At 45.5% G+C, this 18,327-nt stretch overlaps 1 protein-coding gene across 5 annotated transcripts in view; it reads left to right on the top strand.

Moving 5' to 3' along the window:
- BCL11A (BCL11 transcription factor A) overlaps positions 1–16,488 on the top strand; it is a 71,740-nt gene extending 55,252 nt beyond the window's left edge. Inside the window, exons 3-4 of one of the 5 annotated variants that reach the window (XM_064146062.1) lie at positions 6,705–8,584; positions 16,171–16,488. In XM_064146062.1, coding sequence (XP_064002132.1) covers positions 6,705–8,584; positions 16,171–16,272 — 1,982 coding nt within the window. In that variant the 3' untranslated portion in view covers positions 16,273–16,488. Of the gene's footprint in view, positions 1–6,704; positions 12,450–16,170 lie in introns of those variants that run through there. The other 4 variants (XM_064146064.1, XM_064146063.1, XM_064146065.1 and 1 more) reach the window with 4 other exon arrangements.
- Positions 16,489–18,327: the final 1,839 nt, after the last annotated feature.

Genomic DNA, 18,327 nt, shown 5'->3' with positions numbered 1-18,327 from the left:
GATGCTTCCTGTGACCCAACCGTTTCACTTTAGTTTTCAGTTGAAAGGAATTTCAACAGTATGGATTTCCAAAAGAGAGAGAAAGGCAGAGAGAGAAGGGGAAAAAAAAAAGAAAAGGAGATATGTGACAGGACAGATGGAGAAGAACTGAATCGAGTACAACTGGTAACAATTAGCTCAATTTTTTTCTTCCCCCTTCCCTGCTTAAATACCCTAACAACTCCAAATTTATCAGTCCAAAAATCAAGCAGTCAGTTGACATTAAAGCTGTATAAAGAAGATCCTGTGTTTGGCGTGGGATGTTCCTCTAGTAATTGTTTGGTGTTGAACAGAAGAGAGTGTTTACTACAGGTTGCAGGTATTTGAGTTGCTTTTAACTTCTATTCTCTGCAGTTTGGTAGCAGAAGGTATGTATGTGCTCTGTAGGTGCAGATAGCCCAAAGACACCTTGGCTTTTCCTAAACCTGCAGGGTTTTGGGGAAGATGAAAGAGAACACACGAGCTAAGCCACCAAGGCTGGTGGTGCTCACTCACGGACCAATGCTGCCGAACTGTCCAGGCAGTAAGGGACAAATCTGGTGTGTTCAGAGATTTCTCTGACATGGGGATTTCTCCAAGAGAGTAAATCTGCAGCTGTGAATAAAATCCTTGCAAACAGTGTTGGCATGCGTGCAGTGACTGCTTACACTGCCCATTTTTTGTGAAAACACTGGGAAGGCTGAGGGGTCTCTAATACTGCGTGTTGGTGTGCAGCCTGTGCGGTGCCCTCTGGTGAAACACACCTTACAGTAAACTTCTGCTCCTTAATCCAGTGGCCCTTCCCCAGGAGTGTACTGTGCCATGGACTGCCTGTTTTGGACAGGGGCACTGAGAGGTTGCTGCAGGGGGTATTTCAGTGTCACTTTCCTGTACAGCGCTGCTGTGTCCGGCGAGCAGCTTTCCTGGATCCAGCCCTGACTTTTGAGAAACGAAGGAAGCTCTTCCAAAGCACATTGGCACACTCGTGCAGATTATTCCATTACTCACTTGGCAATGCCTGAACTTGCATGCCTAGCTCCAGAAATCCATTTATTTTTATTTTTTTCCCCTCCCAGCAGTGGCATCTATCTGACAGCTTCTCCTCCCAGCTGGTCTTCTCCCCAGCATCTTGTCTGGCTTTGCTGCTGGTGGCTGTGGACATGGTTGTGGATCTTGCTTGGAGCCAGCTATATTGTGCCTGGAGGTGTTGGCTTGCTTTTGGTTGGACTCTGAGCCCACCGGGTGTATCTGTGAGCACAGCACAGAAGAGCCAGCTTTGTTTTTTTTTAAACATTAAAAAAGCCCTCTATGCTGAGAGCAACCATCTCTTCATATTTTACTGAGTAATTGTGCCAACTGCCCTTAAAGGCACTCAAATGCCAATATCCATCCCACTTATTTGTTAACGTTTTTCGGATCAGAAGCTGAATCTGTCACTCGTGTGTCACTGAATAAACTGCTTCTTTTGGGGGCATGGCAGGCAAGAGCTGTTCTGCTGCTTTTTAGGCAGAAGCCAGTAACTTGAGAAACACTAAACATTGGTGCTGTAGTGAGATGCTGTGCCCTAACACTAGTCCTTTGCTGGCTATGAAATGGAATAAATGCATAACAGAGGGTGAGACCAGTCAGTTTTCTTATTGGCCCCACATCTTTATTTGGTACAAGGTATCCCCCAGGTATTTTGCCTCGGGGTAATTTCCTAAATGTGTAGAAAAGGAGCAGCAAAATTGACCGGGAGGAAAAATGTACATGCAAAAATGCAACTGGTAATTAGAAGCTATTTGTAAAGTGTTGATGAGCTGTCCAGGAAGGAGAAGGCAACTTTGGCCTAAGTCCAAAAGCCACTTCACTCGCTTCAGTGGTGAGATGAGAACAGCAATTAGATATTACAAAAATCAATATATGACAATTAAAAAAATTGAGGATAGATAGCAATCAATCACAGGCAGAAACCACAATGGGTAGAGAACTAGTGAGGGAAGCTGAAGATGCTGAGGAAAACCTGTGCCTGGCATGGACTGGGAGGAGGGTTGATCAGAGTCCTGGAGAAAAGAGAAACCCTTGAAGTAATGGAGGGAGAAAGAAGTAAGGTAGAAATGTTTAATGAATATTTCTATCGTAGACCAGGAAAGCAGCAACGTTATGTGAATCATGACATTTTTTTCTAGCTCATTAGCAGCCAAGAAGGGTTTTGTACAACAGAAATAAATATTTTCAAATGAAAAGGCCCTAACAGGTTGCACCCAAGAATCTCTAAAAAGTTGACCTGTGATACTGGTTTTAAACGAAGCTTATGGACTGGGAAGATGCTGTCAAGAGCTAGTCAGGGTAACCAGGGGAGAGTTGGCAACACTTTTCTTATCTCTTCTGGGCAAAATAACTGAAGAGCCAATATAAGATTCAATTGATAAAGAATTAAAGGCTAGAAATATAACTCATGCCACTCAGCTTAGATTTATGGAATATAGATCTTGTCAAATAAACTTGACTTCATTCTTCCAGATGACAACTGTGGTTGATAAATGTAGATGAAATCGACTCTGCAACGTGTTGGATATGGCACTGTGTGACAGCATATCAGAAGACCAAGTCCTGGGTGATATAGCTGGCACAGACAATTCAGAGCTGGCCAACAGCTTTGGGAATGTGGGGGCTTAGTTGGAGAAGCATGAGTGGATGGGAGGGGTCAGCAGGCACTGATGGGAGCCTCAGTGGTGGTTAGGACGTTGTTGGTGATTTAGAAGTGCAAATGCAACTGTGGCTAATTAGCTGGGAGGATGGGTGAGAAGCAATAAAGGTGGGTTTATGGTATGATCTGAAAAGACTGTCGAGCAGGGTGTGTTGGGACCATAGCTGCAAGCTGCCTGATGTGATTTCTGGCTAGAAGAGCATACAGAGCTGGGGTGTGATACTGCAGAGGGCAGCAGCTCTGCAGGAGGCTTAGAGGATAGCCAGCTCCTTCCTGGCATACTGGTGGGGTGAAAGGGCTAGGCTGGTCCTTGAGTAGTGGAAAACGATGGAGTGGTAGCTTCGGAGTGGTAGCTTCAGAGTGGAAAAATAGTAGAATTCCAGAGTGTGCTGTGGTGCATGGAATGGGGGCACATTGCTTACCAGAGGACTCTTCAGTTCGTCTCCCCCCAAAAAACCCCTCAACAGTAAAAGAGAACGGGTAGAGATCTGAGCCAGAGAACTTCAGGTGGACTCCATTATCTGTGTGGTTATCTGTGGGAACTGACTGGTGATAGGCAGCCCATGCTTTCCTTCAGAACTGGTTGGAATGATTTCCATTGGTATTTCATGCTTTGCCTTAAATATGGTTTGTGGGTTGGAGGAAGTTGTGCTTTAGCCAGATATATTGTGTTGGTCATGATGTAGGACAGATAAGAGATGTGTACTGCAGGAAAGCTCAGAGAATGGGAACTTTTCACCTCAAGTTCATTGATGTGAAGCAGCTGAGGATGCCAGCTCCAGCTCCTGCTGGTAGCCAAGGAGGGCTGGCTCAGTGGAGACCACTCGGCATTTCGATTGGGGATTCCTCCTATTCTCTTGGAAATCAACTGATCCCCCCAGTGGCATCACCATGCTGCTTTGAGTAACACATTCCAACACAGTGCCTCATGAGGCACAAACAGCCCCATGGGACTTTCACCATTTCTGTCCTTGGCCAGCACCCGCTACTGCATCACTTCACTATGCTTTCCCTGCTTTACTGTGGTCTTGCCCAGATACTTTGTCTGGGAAGCCAATGTGGATGTGGAGGATGGTCGCTCATAGCTAGGAGACATTAGTGGATCCACAGCCTTTGGGTCCTGCAATCCTCTCTGGCTTCAGGGGGGACCTGAATGCCATACCACAGCACGGTGGTGGGACAGGAGGAAGGAAAGTCCCTTCGAAAACCAGGGGTTGCTGTGGCAGCATAAGGACTCATCTCACCACTGGCAGGCAACGTGGATAAGTGCCATAATTCTTGCAGTTTGGCAAGTCTGCATCAGACTGGAACGTATCTCTGAGTGGTGATATGGTCAGTCAATAGCCTTCATAATTAATCAAGCACTAATAGACACATTAGAAATCACATCTCTCCAGAGCAGGAGGTGGATTTTAACTGATTCACTGCTTTATTTTATTGCCTGGTTTTAACACTGCTCCCTTGAAAATGGTGGGTTGTTTAGGGAAATTTGGTACATAAACATGATTGTAAATGTAAATTATTATCTTGATTACCAAGTGTGGATGGTGAATTGAAAACTTGTTTTTCAGGCAAACAAATGAAGAATAATATTACATTTTACACTCCACTAAATCAATGTAGCCCTAATTTTGCTGTGCAGGAAATCAATTCTGGTCCTTATAACAGTTGAAGATGTTATGAACAAAGTAATTTTGCAAATTATGGCAGGTAACACATTTATTGATGACTGTAGTTTAGGAATTTAGAATTTGTGAGCGCTGTAATATAATAAGGGCTGTACTGGCAGGAGCTGAGTGAAATACAGATTATACGGTGAAACTGTAATGCATCATTTGCTATTAGTGGACTGGTAATAATTACTAGTTTCAAAGCAGATTTTTCCATGTAATCTTTACTCTTAGTCGTAACAGCCCTTCTCATTGACATTATGATTACACGAGCTGCCCTTATGATCTGGAATATCTAGTTGATGGGAGTGCTAAAATGCGGTAGCGAATGCTCGATGTTGTTTCCTCATTATAGGATAAAATGCTATTTTCTCTGACCTGATCTATAAGGTAGAGAGGCGAGGTAGTGGTACATTGTTAGCTCCTACCGTGGTGTTAAAAACTTCCACTTCATTATGGTGAAGCAAGATGAAATTTTCCCATTTAAGATTTTTTTTTCTGAGCTCACAAATGAGCATAGGAATGAGGAAGTCCAATTGAATTTCCCTCTAATTCGAGCAGATTTCAGTGTGTATCTGCGCTCGTGTGCCTACCACACGCTAAACAGCACGGTGCGTTTTGTCTCAATGCTGGCTCCTGGATGAAACGTTAAATATTATTCCAAGGGCTTTAAAAGTGATTAAAGTGTTAAATGCCTTCTGTGGACGATGTAGTCTTGTTTTAGTTGCTCAATCCAGCTTCTTAGGCCAGATGAAGGATAATGCGGAGCTGGGAGACAGGGAGGAAAGCTGCCTCTGGTGTCCTCGGATCATCATTCAGCTTGCTGTAGACTGAAAATGCCTTTTCTTCCCCTCATCCTGAGTGAGATAGGAAGCAAGAGAGGTGCAGCGTTTTCTTTCCAGTCTTGGGTGCAGAGAAAACAATGTTTTCTTCCCAAATGTGCCTAATTTGTTTTTTCTTTCGGTTTTCTGCATATAAGGTAAAAGAGGAAACATTGGGGGTGACTCTCAGTGCAGCCTATAAAGAGATTTACCCAGGAGTGGCTCCCGTGGAGCTGGTGCCTCATAAAGTAAATTTTGGGTCAGGGCAGGAATACGTGTTGCAGGCAGATACCAGGTGCCCTCAGCAAACCTCATATTGTGGCTTTTCATTTTTTTTTTAATAACATTAAGCAGCGGCTCCATAAGGAACTGCTGGGCAGGACTGGAAAGAAAATGTTATCCTCCTCTTACCCCTGGTTTAAGTTTAGCAGCATTTCCTAAAACAAACCACTCCATGTAGGGGTGTAGCAGTGAATTATCTGCAAAACTGGAGGAATCAATCAAAGCTCACCTTCGCTGTATCTCACACCACCACTCTTTCCTTGTGGGCAGCCCTCAAAAAGTTATTCATCCCCCTTGTTTTACCATATATTAGGAGGGACTGTTCTCTGCTATCATTATTAGCTGGCTTTTTGTTTAGTTATTTATTAGTTGGTTGCTCTTTTATAATGTCCGTGTTATCTCCAAAAATAAATTATCATTAAATAGAGTTAGCTCACTACTTGCCAAAGTGGCATTTACCGTCCTCAGCTTCTTTTCAGTGTGAGAGAAATAATGCGACTCTGGCAGGGCGTTCGGCCAGGCCTCTTGGCCGCTCTCCAGCTCTTTTCCTGGCTGTGCTGCTGCTCTCTCTGTCTTCTTCTCTCTCTGTCCCATGCTCTGGTTTATTGCGTTTTTTCCCCCTTTTTTCCCTCCCGCTGCCCTCAAGATGAATCTTTGCTAAGGAGCAGGACATGCCGCCCAATTCTGCACACATTGTTAGTTTCTCAAAATAAGGAGGAGGCTAACAGCATGATGATGCCCAGCCTGATAGCAGTTGTATTGCTTTGGATTGCTGCTTTGAACCCATGCGTGGGGTTTTCTGCAGTGCTTGTCAGAGGAAGATGTATTTATTATTTTACTTATTGTATTGTATTGCATATTTTATTTCTTTTATTCACAGTTTAAATATTAGCAGCCTCTTGCAGCATAACATCTGCTGGGAGTTGCAGCAGCCATCCACTGACTTAGTTTTTTCTATAATGCATTTTTTTAACCGCAATTACCTGATAGCATTTGGTCTTGATCCCTGGGCTGGGGATGATGGGAGGAAGTAGGTGCACACTGGGTGGGTTTGGACGTCCCCATCGTGGCCTTTGCCTGCTCCTGTGTCCGCTGTCCACTGCCTGTGCCTGAGCTGGGATATCCCTTCTCTAACTCTGAGCTGAGCATCTTGGGGGGGAGGTGAGCTCTCACCCTGCTGGTGGATGGCTGGAGATTGACGCTGCTTGTTGTGTTATTTTGCAGGTAAAGACGAGCCCAGCAGCTACACGTGTACGACTTGTAAACAGCCTTTCAACAGCGCCTGGTTCCTCTTGCAGCACGCACAGAACACGCATGGCTTACGGATCTACCTAGAAAGCGAGCACGGCAGCCCCCTGACGCCACGGGTTGGTATCCCAACAGGACTAGGTGCAGAGTGCCCTTCCCAGCCACCTCTCCATGGGATTCACATTGCAGACAATAACCCTTTTAACCTGCTCAGAATACCCGGCTCGGTCTCAAGGGAGGCGTCGGGGCTGGGAGAAGGGCGTTTCCCACCCACACCGCCCCTCTTTAGCCCTCCCCCAAGGCACCATTTGGATCCGCATCGCATTGAGCGCCTGGGTGCGGAAGAAATGGCTCTGGCCACCCATCACCCTAGTGCCTTTGACAGGGTGCTGCGACTGAACCCCATGGCAATGGAGCCCCCCGCTATGGATTTCTCCCGGAGGCTGCGGGAGCTGGCCGGCAACACCTCCAGCCCACCCTTGTCCCCGAGTCGGCCCAGCCCTATGCAAAGGTTGCTGCAGCCCTTCCAGCCTGGCAACAAGCCCCCATTCCTGGCCACACCACCCCTTCCTCCTCTGCAGTCTGCTCCTCCTCCCTCTCAGCCACCCATGAAGTCCAAGTCCTGTGAGTTCTGTGGGAAGACCTTCAAATTTCAGAGCAACCTAGTGGTCCACCGACGGAGCCACACTGGAGAGAAGCCCTACAAGTGCAACCTCTGCGACCATGCCTGCACACAGGCCAGCAAGCTGAAGCGCCACATGAAGACACACATGCACAAGTCCTCCCCCATGACGGTGAAGTCAGATGATGGGCTCTCCACTGCCAGCTCCCCTGAGCCGGGCACCAGTGACCTGGTGGGCAGCGCCAGCAGTGCCCTCAAGTCTGTGGTGGCCAAGTTCAAGAGTGAGAATGATCCCAACATGATTCCTGAGAATGGGGATGAGGAGGAGGAGGAAGAGGAGGAGGAGGAAGAGGAGGAGGAGGAGGAAGAGGAGGAGGACTTGAATGAGAGTGACAGGCCGGACTACAGCTTTGGGATGAGCCTGGAGGCAGCCCGCCACCATGAGAACAACTCGCGGGCCAGTGAGGAGGGACGGTCGATGCCGGATGTCATGCAGGGCATGGTCTTGAGCTCCATGCAGCACTTCAGTGAGGCCTTCCACCAGGTCCTGGGGGAGAAACACAAGCGGGGCCACCTCCCCGAGCCCGAGGTGCACAGGGACACTTGTGATGAAGACTCGGTGGCTGGCGAGTCTGACCGCATCGACGAAGGGGCGGTCAACGGCCGGGGCTGCTCCCCAGGGGAGTCTGCCTCGGGAGGCCTTTCCAAAAAGCTGCTTCTGGGTAGCCCCAGCTCCCTGAGCCCCTTCTCCAAACGCATCAAGCTGGAGAAGGAGTTCGACCTGCCGCCTGCTGCCATGCCCAACACCGAGAACGTTTATTCCCAGTGGCTAGCAGGCTATGCCGCCTCCCGGCAGCTGAAGGACCCCTTCCTCAGCTTCGGCGACTCGCGACAATCGCCCTTCGCCTCCTCTTCCGAGCACTCCTCGGAGAATGGCAGCCTGCGCTTCTCCACGCCGCCGGGTGAGCTGGACGGAGGGATCTCAGGCCGCAGTGGCACGGGAAGCGGAGGGAGCACCCCCCATATTAGTGGCCCGGGCCCTGGCAGGCCCAGCTCAAAAGAGGGCAGACGCAGCGACACTTGTGAGTACTGTGGGAAGGTCTTCAAGAACTGTAGTAATCTCACCGTCCACAGACGGAGCCACACGGGCGAGAGGCCGTATAAGTGTGAGCTTTGCAACTACGCCTGCGCCCAGAGTAGCAAGCTCACCCGGCACATGAAAACACACGGGCAGGTGGGAAAGGACGTTTACAAATGCGAGATTTGTAAGATGCCTTTTAGCGTGTACAGTACCCTGGAGAAACACATGAAAAAATGGCACAGTGATCGAGTCTTGAATAACGAGATAAAAACTGAATAGAGGTATATTCGTAACACACCCCTGCCCCGTGCCCTATACCCACCCTCATCCCTCCCCCATCCCACATCCCCGTAGAGGTTTTCTAGTCCCTTGTGATGGAAATCATGGAAGCTAAGGATATTTGGAAAGTGCTTGTCACCAGCACACCTTGTTTAATTTCTTTTTTGTTCTCACCGTTTGAATGCATGATCTGTATCGGGGCAATACTATTGCATTTTACGCAAACTTTGAGCCTTTCTCTTGTGCAATAATTTACATGTTGTGTATGTTGGTTTTTTGTTTTCTTTTTGGTTGGTTTCCTTGGGTTTTTTTGTTGGCTGTTTTCCCCCCCCTTGTTTCTCGTTTTGTTTCTTTTTTTTTCCTTTTTTCCTGATTAGACAGCATGTATGGTATGTTATGGCTGTTGAAATTGTCCCTGATTAGTTGCTGAGCAAACACGTCGCTGTTTCCAGTTCCGTTCGGAAAAAAAAAAAAGAAAAAAAGGAAAAAAAAAAAAAAGGAAAGGAAAAAAAAAAAAAAGATGAGAGAGAAAAGAAAAAGAGAAAATCAAAACAGAACCAAACCCAAGAGCAAACAAAACCGACCATGCTGCATACATCCTATAATACATATCATGTACAGTTTTGTTTTGTGACGTACGAAGGAAAACACGCTTTGGGTAACCCTCTATGGACAGGACCTATAGCACTAAAGAAGCATTGCTTTAGCTAAAGTGCTTTCTTAAAAAGAGCAAACCCACTGATTGGAGAAAGAGAAAAAAGAAAGCCTTTAATTGGGAGGTAGCTGACTGGCACCAGTCAGCAAGAGGTAGATTTCTCTTAGCATTTGGTTTAAATGACACAAACACACACACTCACACAAAATTAATCTGAGTGCCTTGGATCTGTCGCGGCCAATGCCAATGGCTCCTTTCTGCTCGTCCTCCATGCGTAGCTCGTCTCCACGTCGGTGACAGCAACGAGCTTCTTCCCAGCGAGTGTGCGAGTCTGTCTCGTGTCCCTTACAACATCGGCTACCTAAGAACGACGAGGAAAGAAAAACCTAAAAAAGAGAAAGAAATTGCCTGCTCAGTCCTAGTTAATCATCATTCTCCCCTGCCTTTTATTATTATTAGTTTCATTATGTTTAAAACCAAACTGAGCATACCAGTCTAAAAACCTGCTTCTCTCCTAGAGGGAGCTTAAAACAAGATACAGAACCTTACCCTCCCTGCACACCACCCCCTCCCCTGCCCCGGCCTTTATTTCCCATCCCCATTGATGATTAAATAGAATGGGAAATGCGCAGAGGCCCTTCAATGCCATTAAATACACAAGTAAGGAAATCCATTTTGTGACGAATATTTACTTTTAATAATATCTTTTTATTGATTCTGGCACCAAAACAAATAAATCCAGAGCCACTTGGTTGTCAAGCTGACAATCAAATTATAAACTTTTAAGACCTCGTGTATACCATATAAAAAAAATAAAATAAAGACTGGCAATAATATTTTACTGAGTGTATCGGATAGAGGAGCAAAACTCTAAATAAAAGGTGATTTATTAGCACAACGTGGTACTGTTTGCCATTTTAAACTAGAACAGGTGTATAAGCTAATATCGACACAGTGGTGATTAACTACGAACTATTGAGACTTGCCTTTAATGTGACGCTTAGAAGAAGTGATGGAAAATTAAAGATGGGGGGGGGGGAGGGGGGGGAAGCAAAACGAGTATCGGTATCTGTCTGTGCTCCCTACAAGTTGTCCATTTCTTCCCTTTCCCCCACACCTGCTCTATGTGCTATTTGTGTTGATGTGGAAGAGGATTCCTTGTTTTATTCTTAAGCTAGCGCCTGCCCCGGTTGGTGTTCATATAGCACTTGACTCTGCCTGTGATGTCTGTATCTTTTCTTTAATCAAAGGTACAGAGGTTGAGTATAAAATAAGACTGCTCAGATAGGACAATTAAGTGCACTGTACAATTTTCCCAGTTTACAGGTCTATAGTTTAAGGGAAAAGTTGCAAGAATGCTGAAAAAAACCTACAAACCCAATAATAATAAAAAATAATCAAACAGTTTCATTGATGAGCATAAAAAAAACCCACAACAAACAACCCCACAAACTTTGCCAGCCATTTACTTGACTAATGAGCTTATCTTCTCGGACGCAACGTTACAGCGCTGTGAATGGAAACAGACTCTACACTCACATAAAATGAATGATTTGCTTTTGCTCCTACCGTGCAAGGAATTTTTTTGTACAAAAGAAAAAGAAAAAAAAGAAAAAAACCCCAACTTTTTTAAATATAAATGTTAAGAAAAAGATTTTTTTAAGGAGAAAAAAAAAAAAAGAGAAAAAAAACCCCACCACAACCAACCACGACACTTCATTATGTTTAGGGGGAAACTGTATTTTAGGGTTCATTGTCTTGGTGGTGTACAAGACTTGTTACTCATTTTAAAATGGTAGTGGAAATTCTATGCCTTGGATATAAACAGCTCTTCAGGTTGTATAAAAAAAAACAAACAAACATGCATTTGGGGAAAGGTTTAAGATTATATAGTACTTAAATATAGGAAAATGCACACTCATGTTGATTCCTATGCTAAAACACATTTATGGTCTCTTTTTTCTGTATTTCTAGAATGGTATTTGAATTAAATGTTCATCTAGTGTAGGCACTATAGTATTTATATTGAAGCTTGTATTTTTAACTGTTGCTTGTTCTCTTAAAAGGTATCAATGTACCTTTTTTGGTAGTGGAAAAAAAAGAAAAGAAGAAAACACACACAGGCTGCCACAGTATATTTTTTTAATTTGGCAGGATAATATAGTGCAAATTATTTGTATGTTTCAAAAAAAAAAAAAAAAAAAAAAAAGACAAAAAAAAGTGTGACACTGGACAGATCCGAGGCCATATGATGGCTCTCTGGGGGGAAAGCTGTTCAGGTGTCATGCTGCTGGCCGTCACAGAGGGGTGTACATATCTTTTTTCGTTCTTTTTTCCTGCTGCCATACTGTATGCAGTACTGCAAGCTAATAACGTTGGTTTGTTATGTAGTGTGCTTTATGTCCCTTTTCCTTCTATCACCCAACATTCCAGCATCTTAACTTCATATGCAGTAAAAAAAAAAAAAAAAAAAAAAAAAAATTTAAAAAAACCCCACAAAAAAACCCCAACAACAACAAAACAAAAAAAAAAAGAAGATAAAACCGTTTTGCAGTTTTTTTCATTGCCAAAAACTAAATGGTGCTTTATATTTAGATTGGGAAGAATTTCATATGCAAAGCATATTAAAGAGAAAGCCCGCTTGAGTCAATACTTTTTTGTAAATGGCAATGCAGAATATTTTGTTATTGGCCTTTTCTATTCCTGTACTGAAAGCTGTTTGTCGTAACTTGAAATTTTATCTTTTACTATGGGAGTCACTATTTATTATTGCTTATGTGCTCTGTTCAAAACAGAGGCACTTAATTTGATCTTTTATTTTTCTTTGGGCTTTTTTTTTTTTTTTCTCGTGGGGGGGGGTGGTGGGGGAGATTTTTTGTTTTTAGTTTGGATGATTATTTTTTTTTATTATTTGGATGACCAAAGGTCATTACAACCTGGCTTTTTATTGTATTTGTTTCTGGTCTTTGTTAAGTTCTATTGGAAAAACCACTGTCTGTGTTTTTTTGGCAGTTGTCTGCATTATCCTGTTCATACACCCATTTTGTCCCTTTATTGAAAAAATAAAAAAAAAACCTTAAAGTACACAGTGTCAGCTTCTCGTGTCCTCATTTGACACATGCTGTAGGTGGCTTCCAGGAGCAGGCTGTAGGAGAACAAGTGTTTGTGGGGTGCACGCTCTTAACCCCAAGGAGCGCCTGCCGCCTGAGATTGTCTTTAAGCTGAGGAAGGGGATTTTTGGGCTAAGGAGTTAGTTTGCTGGGGCAGTGGAAGACATTCGCAGTCTGGACATGTAGCTTTGGGGTTGGGTTTTTTTTCTTGTTAGTTGAGGACTAAGCATGACCTCCCATCCCGAAAACCAGCAACATTTCTGGCTTTCACTTAGCAGCCACAGTCTCCGACGGGGATTTCCCCATTTGGCAATGCTTTGGCAGGTGAGCCAAAAAAACCAAACCTTCTGCAGTCCCTCCTTGAGAGTCCTCCATCCCTGGATGGTTTTGGGGGTGTGTGGGGTGAAGTTGGCTGCTGGTGCGGACAGGAGCTGATTTCTCTTGGCAGGGGGGAGTATGCGCCGTGGCTGTGGGATGACTGATGGCCAAAGCTCCCAGCACCAGGAGCTGGAGCTCCCTTTCCTTCTCCCATGGGCTTTTTTTTTTTTTTTTTCCTGGAGGGATTCCCAGGTTTTATGTGCATTGTCTCTAAAATCCAGAATCCAGATCACCCCCCCAACTCCCTCCTCAGGGATCTGTATATGTTGTCAGTTTGACAAATACTGCATGTTGCAGCATCTCTTTACTTTATTAAAGCACGTACCACTGTGATACTGTCTCTTGCTGTTCCTAGTGTAATGGAGTTAATACTTTTTTCCCTTTTTTCTTTTCCTTTTTTTTTCCCTTCCTGTAAAACCTTTGAATTGTTCTGTTGTCTTTTTGTGATGGCACTGTTTGTTGCCTGTATTTTACTCAGTGCCTTCTGAAAGGAAAGTTTGGGATGGAAAAAAATACAGAAAGACATCATATTGAAAGAAAAATGTGAACTTCTTTTCTAAGAGAGACAAAAAGAAATAATAAAACTCCATTTTAGTCCTGCGACAGGAGGAGTGAAGGTTGTGTTGTCTGAGCGTGCAGGAGGTCTAGAAAAGCACTGGCAGCAACCCCTACTTGTGCATGCCTTCACCAAGCTCATATCCCCTAGTTGTCTCCAGGGCAGATGCCGTGCCAAAGCAAGAGCTGCCCAGATGCGCACACTGCTAGAGAGATGCCCAGCACAGTGTAGAGAAGGCTGGGTCTGGCCCCAGTGCAGTGGGCTTGAGGTGAAGGGGATGGATGTGGTGACCATTCCTGGCAGTGCTTGGTGTATGCAGGGAGCACTTTACTGCTGCCTCATCCACAGAGCTTTTGATCCTGTGCCACAAAACACCTGTACGGATTCCAGTGGATCCTCCCTCTCACTATTTTTATTGCTGGTTGTTCCCCTGTGCTCGAGATGTTGTCTAGAGGACTTGTGTTAGCTGGTCTGCCTGAGGTTGAGTGTAACCTGGCTGTCTTTTGGGGTGAGCAGTGAACCCTATGTCATCCTACAGTGGTTGCCATTCCACTGTCTTTCTCTATCCTATGTCTCATATGAAATAATCATATGTGCAGGCAAAGATACAGGCATCTGTATACAGGTCTGTATATGGGCATCTCTAGGTAGATCTGGGCTCCATGCACTGCTGCAAGGTGGAAAGCATACAGCATTTTTTTTCTTTTCAGTTGTGCAGCAGCGAGTTTGTTTTACAGCTTTCAGCTAAAGGAGCCCTTCGGGTGCTGCACTGACTTGGAACTGTGCACGTGGGGCAGGGAGAGTGGCTTGGAGGAGTTTCAGGAGTAGCAGCTCTGCCTGAAGGAGTTGTCTAAACACATCTGGCCAGTGAGAGTGTAGCTTGTGAGTGACAAGACGCTTTCACCTCAACACCAAATCGGAATTCGCTAACGTGATGCGTTCTGCAAGCAGTGATGTGTTCATAGCATGGTGAACCCATTGAAATGGGTTGGGCTGGGGCATGGATGCCTGAGGCCCCATTGTGTGTTCTTCAGCTGCATTTAGTGTGTTGCGCACCTGTGACCTGTGCTCACTACAAATTTTGCTCTGTGCAAAAAGATGTCTCAATAAATAGGAGGAATATTTGAGTGAGAGTGTTACTGTTGTTCACACCTCTATCAACATTTTAGGAGGAGCTTGTTTTTATGGCATGGACCCCTTTGCTGTTAGCTTTTAATCTCTTCCAAATTGAATGATTAATGTAGTGAAGGCACTGCAGCAGTATACAGAATTTAGACTACAGATGTTTCATATTTATTAGTTTCATATTCCATTATTTGTAATTAAATATTCATATTTATCTCCGATAAATCCAGGAACGAGTGATATATGTCTTTGCTTGACATTCAGGAGGCTTCGGTGCATTCGATGAGATACAGTTTGGGGATTTATCTAAGTACACAGTTTGTGCAAAAAAGAAAAGAGATACCAGGCACTATTAGCTCACTCCCTCTCTTTTTTTTTCTCCTATATCGGACGAAAACCGTTACGGAGTGTGCATGGGCAAACTGTAGTATGGACTTGGACAGTGGTGTTGGCTGAAGGGGTTGTTTGCTGAAGTCACAGAAGAGCCACTGCTCCTTGAACCCAGTTTCAAACTAGCTTCAGGGATACAGGCACAGAGCTCCTTCCCTGCCATGTGGCAGGAGGCACTGGTCCCTGGGTTTTGTTCCCCTTGGTGGGGTGTACGATTTGCAGCAGCACTGTGTTGCTAAGGCCCTTGGCTGGGACGACTGTGGCACTCGTTTCTTCCCTGAAACTCTCGGTCGCTTGTAAGGTCAGCCTGAAATATATGGGGCTCAGACAGCAGCAGTAACAAGCCCTATCTGGGGACAAATCAGACATGTGCTCTTGACTTTGGAAGAGCCACCCCAGATTGCATCTGGTGCAGATATGGCCTAGTAGCTACTTAGTTTTGATTGCAGCTTGCCCATAGCGCTTCGAACACTCTATTAAGTATTAATGAAGCAGTTTCTGTGGAAACAGGCTCCCCACTTGGGATGAAGAGGTGGATTTCAAGTAGTGTGCTGATGGGGCCTCACCACCTCTCCACCTGCAGGGTGGCCCTTAGTCTGCCATTTGGGCTAGCGTAAGGCTTGGTGATTGGCCTTAAGCAGGGGGCTTACAGCCCCTCTAGTGCTCTGTGCGAGCAAAGCCAGGGATGTTTGCTGTCCTGGCACTCTATTCCGTGTCGCGTGAGTCAATGGCGAGTTGCCTGCACACCTCGCTGGGTCTTGGCATCTCGAGCTTTGAGGCTGCAGTGTGTTGCATGCTGTGTGATACCCAATGTGTAATGAGCTGGAGAGAGTCCTCTCTAAACCACCTGCCGCATGGCATACTAAAAGTACTGGTGGCTTTGAGAGGATCTTCGGCACCGTGGGTGCTGGGAGAAGTCTCCAAGTTTGGGGAAAGAATAGGTGGAAATTTTCAGACAGGCTGTCTTGATCCTTATCCAAACAGAGCTCCTGGTGCTTATTTCTCAGTAAAGCCCAGAGGATTTTCCTCCTAAATACTCTCTATAGTTCCTGTGTGGTGCCAAGTGATGCCAGATACAAGAGTATGGCCTGAGAGGAGGAAGGGCTGTGTCCTGCTGTACCTCGTTGCCTTAGTTGTTAAAGAGGGGGAGAGAAAAAAAAAGACGAAAGAACATAAAATAAGAGAACAAGTCGCACCGTGGGCCATGTCACACCTTCTCTTTCCTCTGTCCCCATGCTCTCTGTAGGTTCGGCGTACGCCCCCAGCTGGCGCAGTGCCCAGGGAGCCCCGGACGTCTGGCAGTTTTCGGATGGAAGTTCAAGAGCACTTAAATTCTGAAAGGAGGTGAAGCTGGGGCGAGTGGCTGGCAGCGTCTCGGCATCTGGAGGTGGCCTCTGTCCTGCTGGCTTGCCATGTCCCCGGGAGAGCCTGAGAAGTCACCTACTGAGGGCAGCACTCCCTGGGCCCCTCCTGCCTGCAAGACTATCGTATTTATATTTTGTAATAGAGTACAAAACTTCTCTGGGGTTGTTTGGTTTTTTTTTTTTTTTTTTTTTTTTTTTTTTTTTTTTTTTTTTTGTTAGTATCTTCTTTTTTCTTTTTATTTTCTAAAAACAAAAAAAAGCAAACCCACCCACCAGGGTCAAGGGCTCATTGATGGCTTCAACCAGCTCCTTTCTCTGCGGTAAAGACTGTTTCACTTCTGTGGACAACTCGGCCCATTGGTTATCTCCATGGTGTGCCATTTCTTGGAAGGCACATCTAATGTGATGCATTAAAAATAAAACAAAACACAGTGTAGGTCTTTGGTTGGGTGGGAAATTCCCATAATAAATGTTGGAGCTTTAGGTTTTGTTTGCTCTGTCTTTAATTTTTAATGCTAACAAGGGCCAGGCAGCTGTGTGACTTTCTGTTGCTGCGGAAAACGCGAGTGCTGAGTTTACAGAGAGAAAGCCAGGGTTGGCATCTGTGTGAGGGGCTGCACAGCCCCAGCAGTGCTAGACCAGTCAGTTGGCCTATGGCCCTAGTACCTAAGTTGTGGTGAATCCCCAAGGGCATTCAGTGATGCTGAAGTGGGGGGGGTCTCCCAGCTCTCCTCCATCACCTGCCTCCTCTTGATGAATCCTGGCTGTTGTATTGTATTTCGGCTGCTAAACTACATACTTTTGGGGCTGGTGGGATCTGTAACATCCTTTAGTGCCTGTCCAAAGAGAAGTGAGGTTGGCTGGCAGGTTTCAGGAGGAGCTGTAGTCTTGCAGCGGAGATGAGTCAGTACTAGGGGAAGCAGAGCCCTCCTCCAAACTGGGGTACCAGAAGGAGGTGCTCTGAGGCTGGGGTCTCAATGACTTCCACTGAACACTCCTGCCCTTGTACAGCTTTTCCCCCTCACCTCTTGCTCAGAGCTGAGAACCCACTCAAGGAGTTTGCTGGTTTGGGGCCCCAAGTGCTTTGCTAACAGAAGATGGGTTGTGTGTGCTTGTATGCTGTCTCTGGTGGGATTTATAGGCTGTAGCTACTCAAGACTGTGCTGGTGAGCAGGAATGGACCTTATTTGGTGAAAGAAATCAGCTGGGTAGCAAGTGGAGATGCTGGTCACAGTGGGATGGAGCTGAGCTGGGGGGCAGGGGGCAGCTGATTTATTTGCTTCTATTAGCTTCCTTCTAATTTCTGGTTTTATTCATCTCCTTCCTTAAAATCTGAGTGAGCCAGCCAGGATGACTTCCTCCTGGCAAAATGACCATAGGGAAAATGACATTACCTTTTTGATGGATGGTGACTGCTCTTTTGTTCTTTAAAACCCTAAGCTGTAGTTCTTCTCTGGACCAGGGCATAGCACTAGCACAGACAGTTTGCTATCTTAAAGCAGGGCAATGGGCTGGGGCAGGTGGCAGAAACTCCTCCACATAGGGCTGTGGGGTGCAGCTGGCAGTCCCTGTGGGTGCACAGATATGGGTTGACCCAAAGGGAGCTATTGCTGCTTCTTTTAAGGTGATCTGGTAATATGGGGTCCAATGATGCATAGGTCTGCACACGTTCTATGCTTTTTTTAATCATTAGATGTTTTTAAAGGTTCTTCCTGACCTAGTCTGTGCTACCATCTCTGTATCTGCTTATTTTTTTGTCTTGGAATTGTGACTCAAGTTGCATTAAGCATCTGATTGATTGCAAATGCACTATCAATAAAGGACTCAGCAGCTCTCATTAGCTGCTGCCACACCCGCTCCTGCTCTGGGATATCTCAGATCAAGGCTCTTAGGGTTATTAATTGCAAAGGAGGTTGCTCTGTGTTCTCCTCCATCTTGCAAAATGGGGTTCACCTGTTTGTATCTACATCAGGCTCGTAATGCTTAAATAAAGGGCAGCTGGGTTGTTGAGTGTGCTGACCGGGCTTGGGTGTCTTTGC

The sequence above is a fragment of the Pogoniulus pusillus genome, chromosome 7 (assembly GCF_015220805.1).
Source record: "Pogoniulus pusillus isolate bPogPus1 chromosome 7, bPogPus1.pri, whole genome shotgun sequence".
NCBI lineage: Eukaryota > Metazoa > Chordata > Aves > Piciformes > Lybiidae > Pogoniulus > Pogoniulus pusillus.
This window is presented reverse-complemented; position numbering and strand designations above follow the sequence as displayed.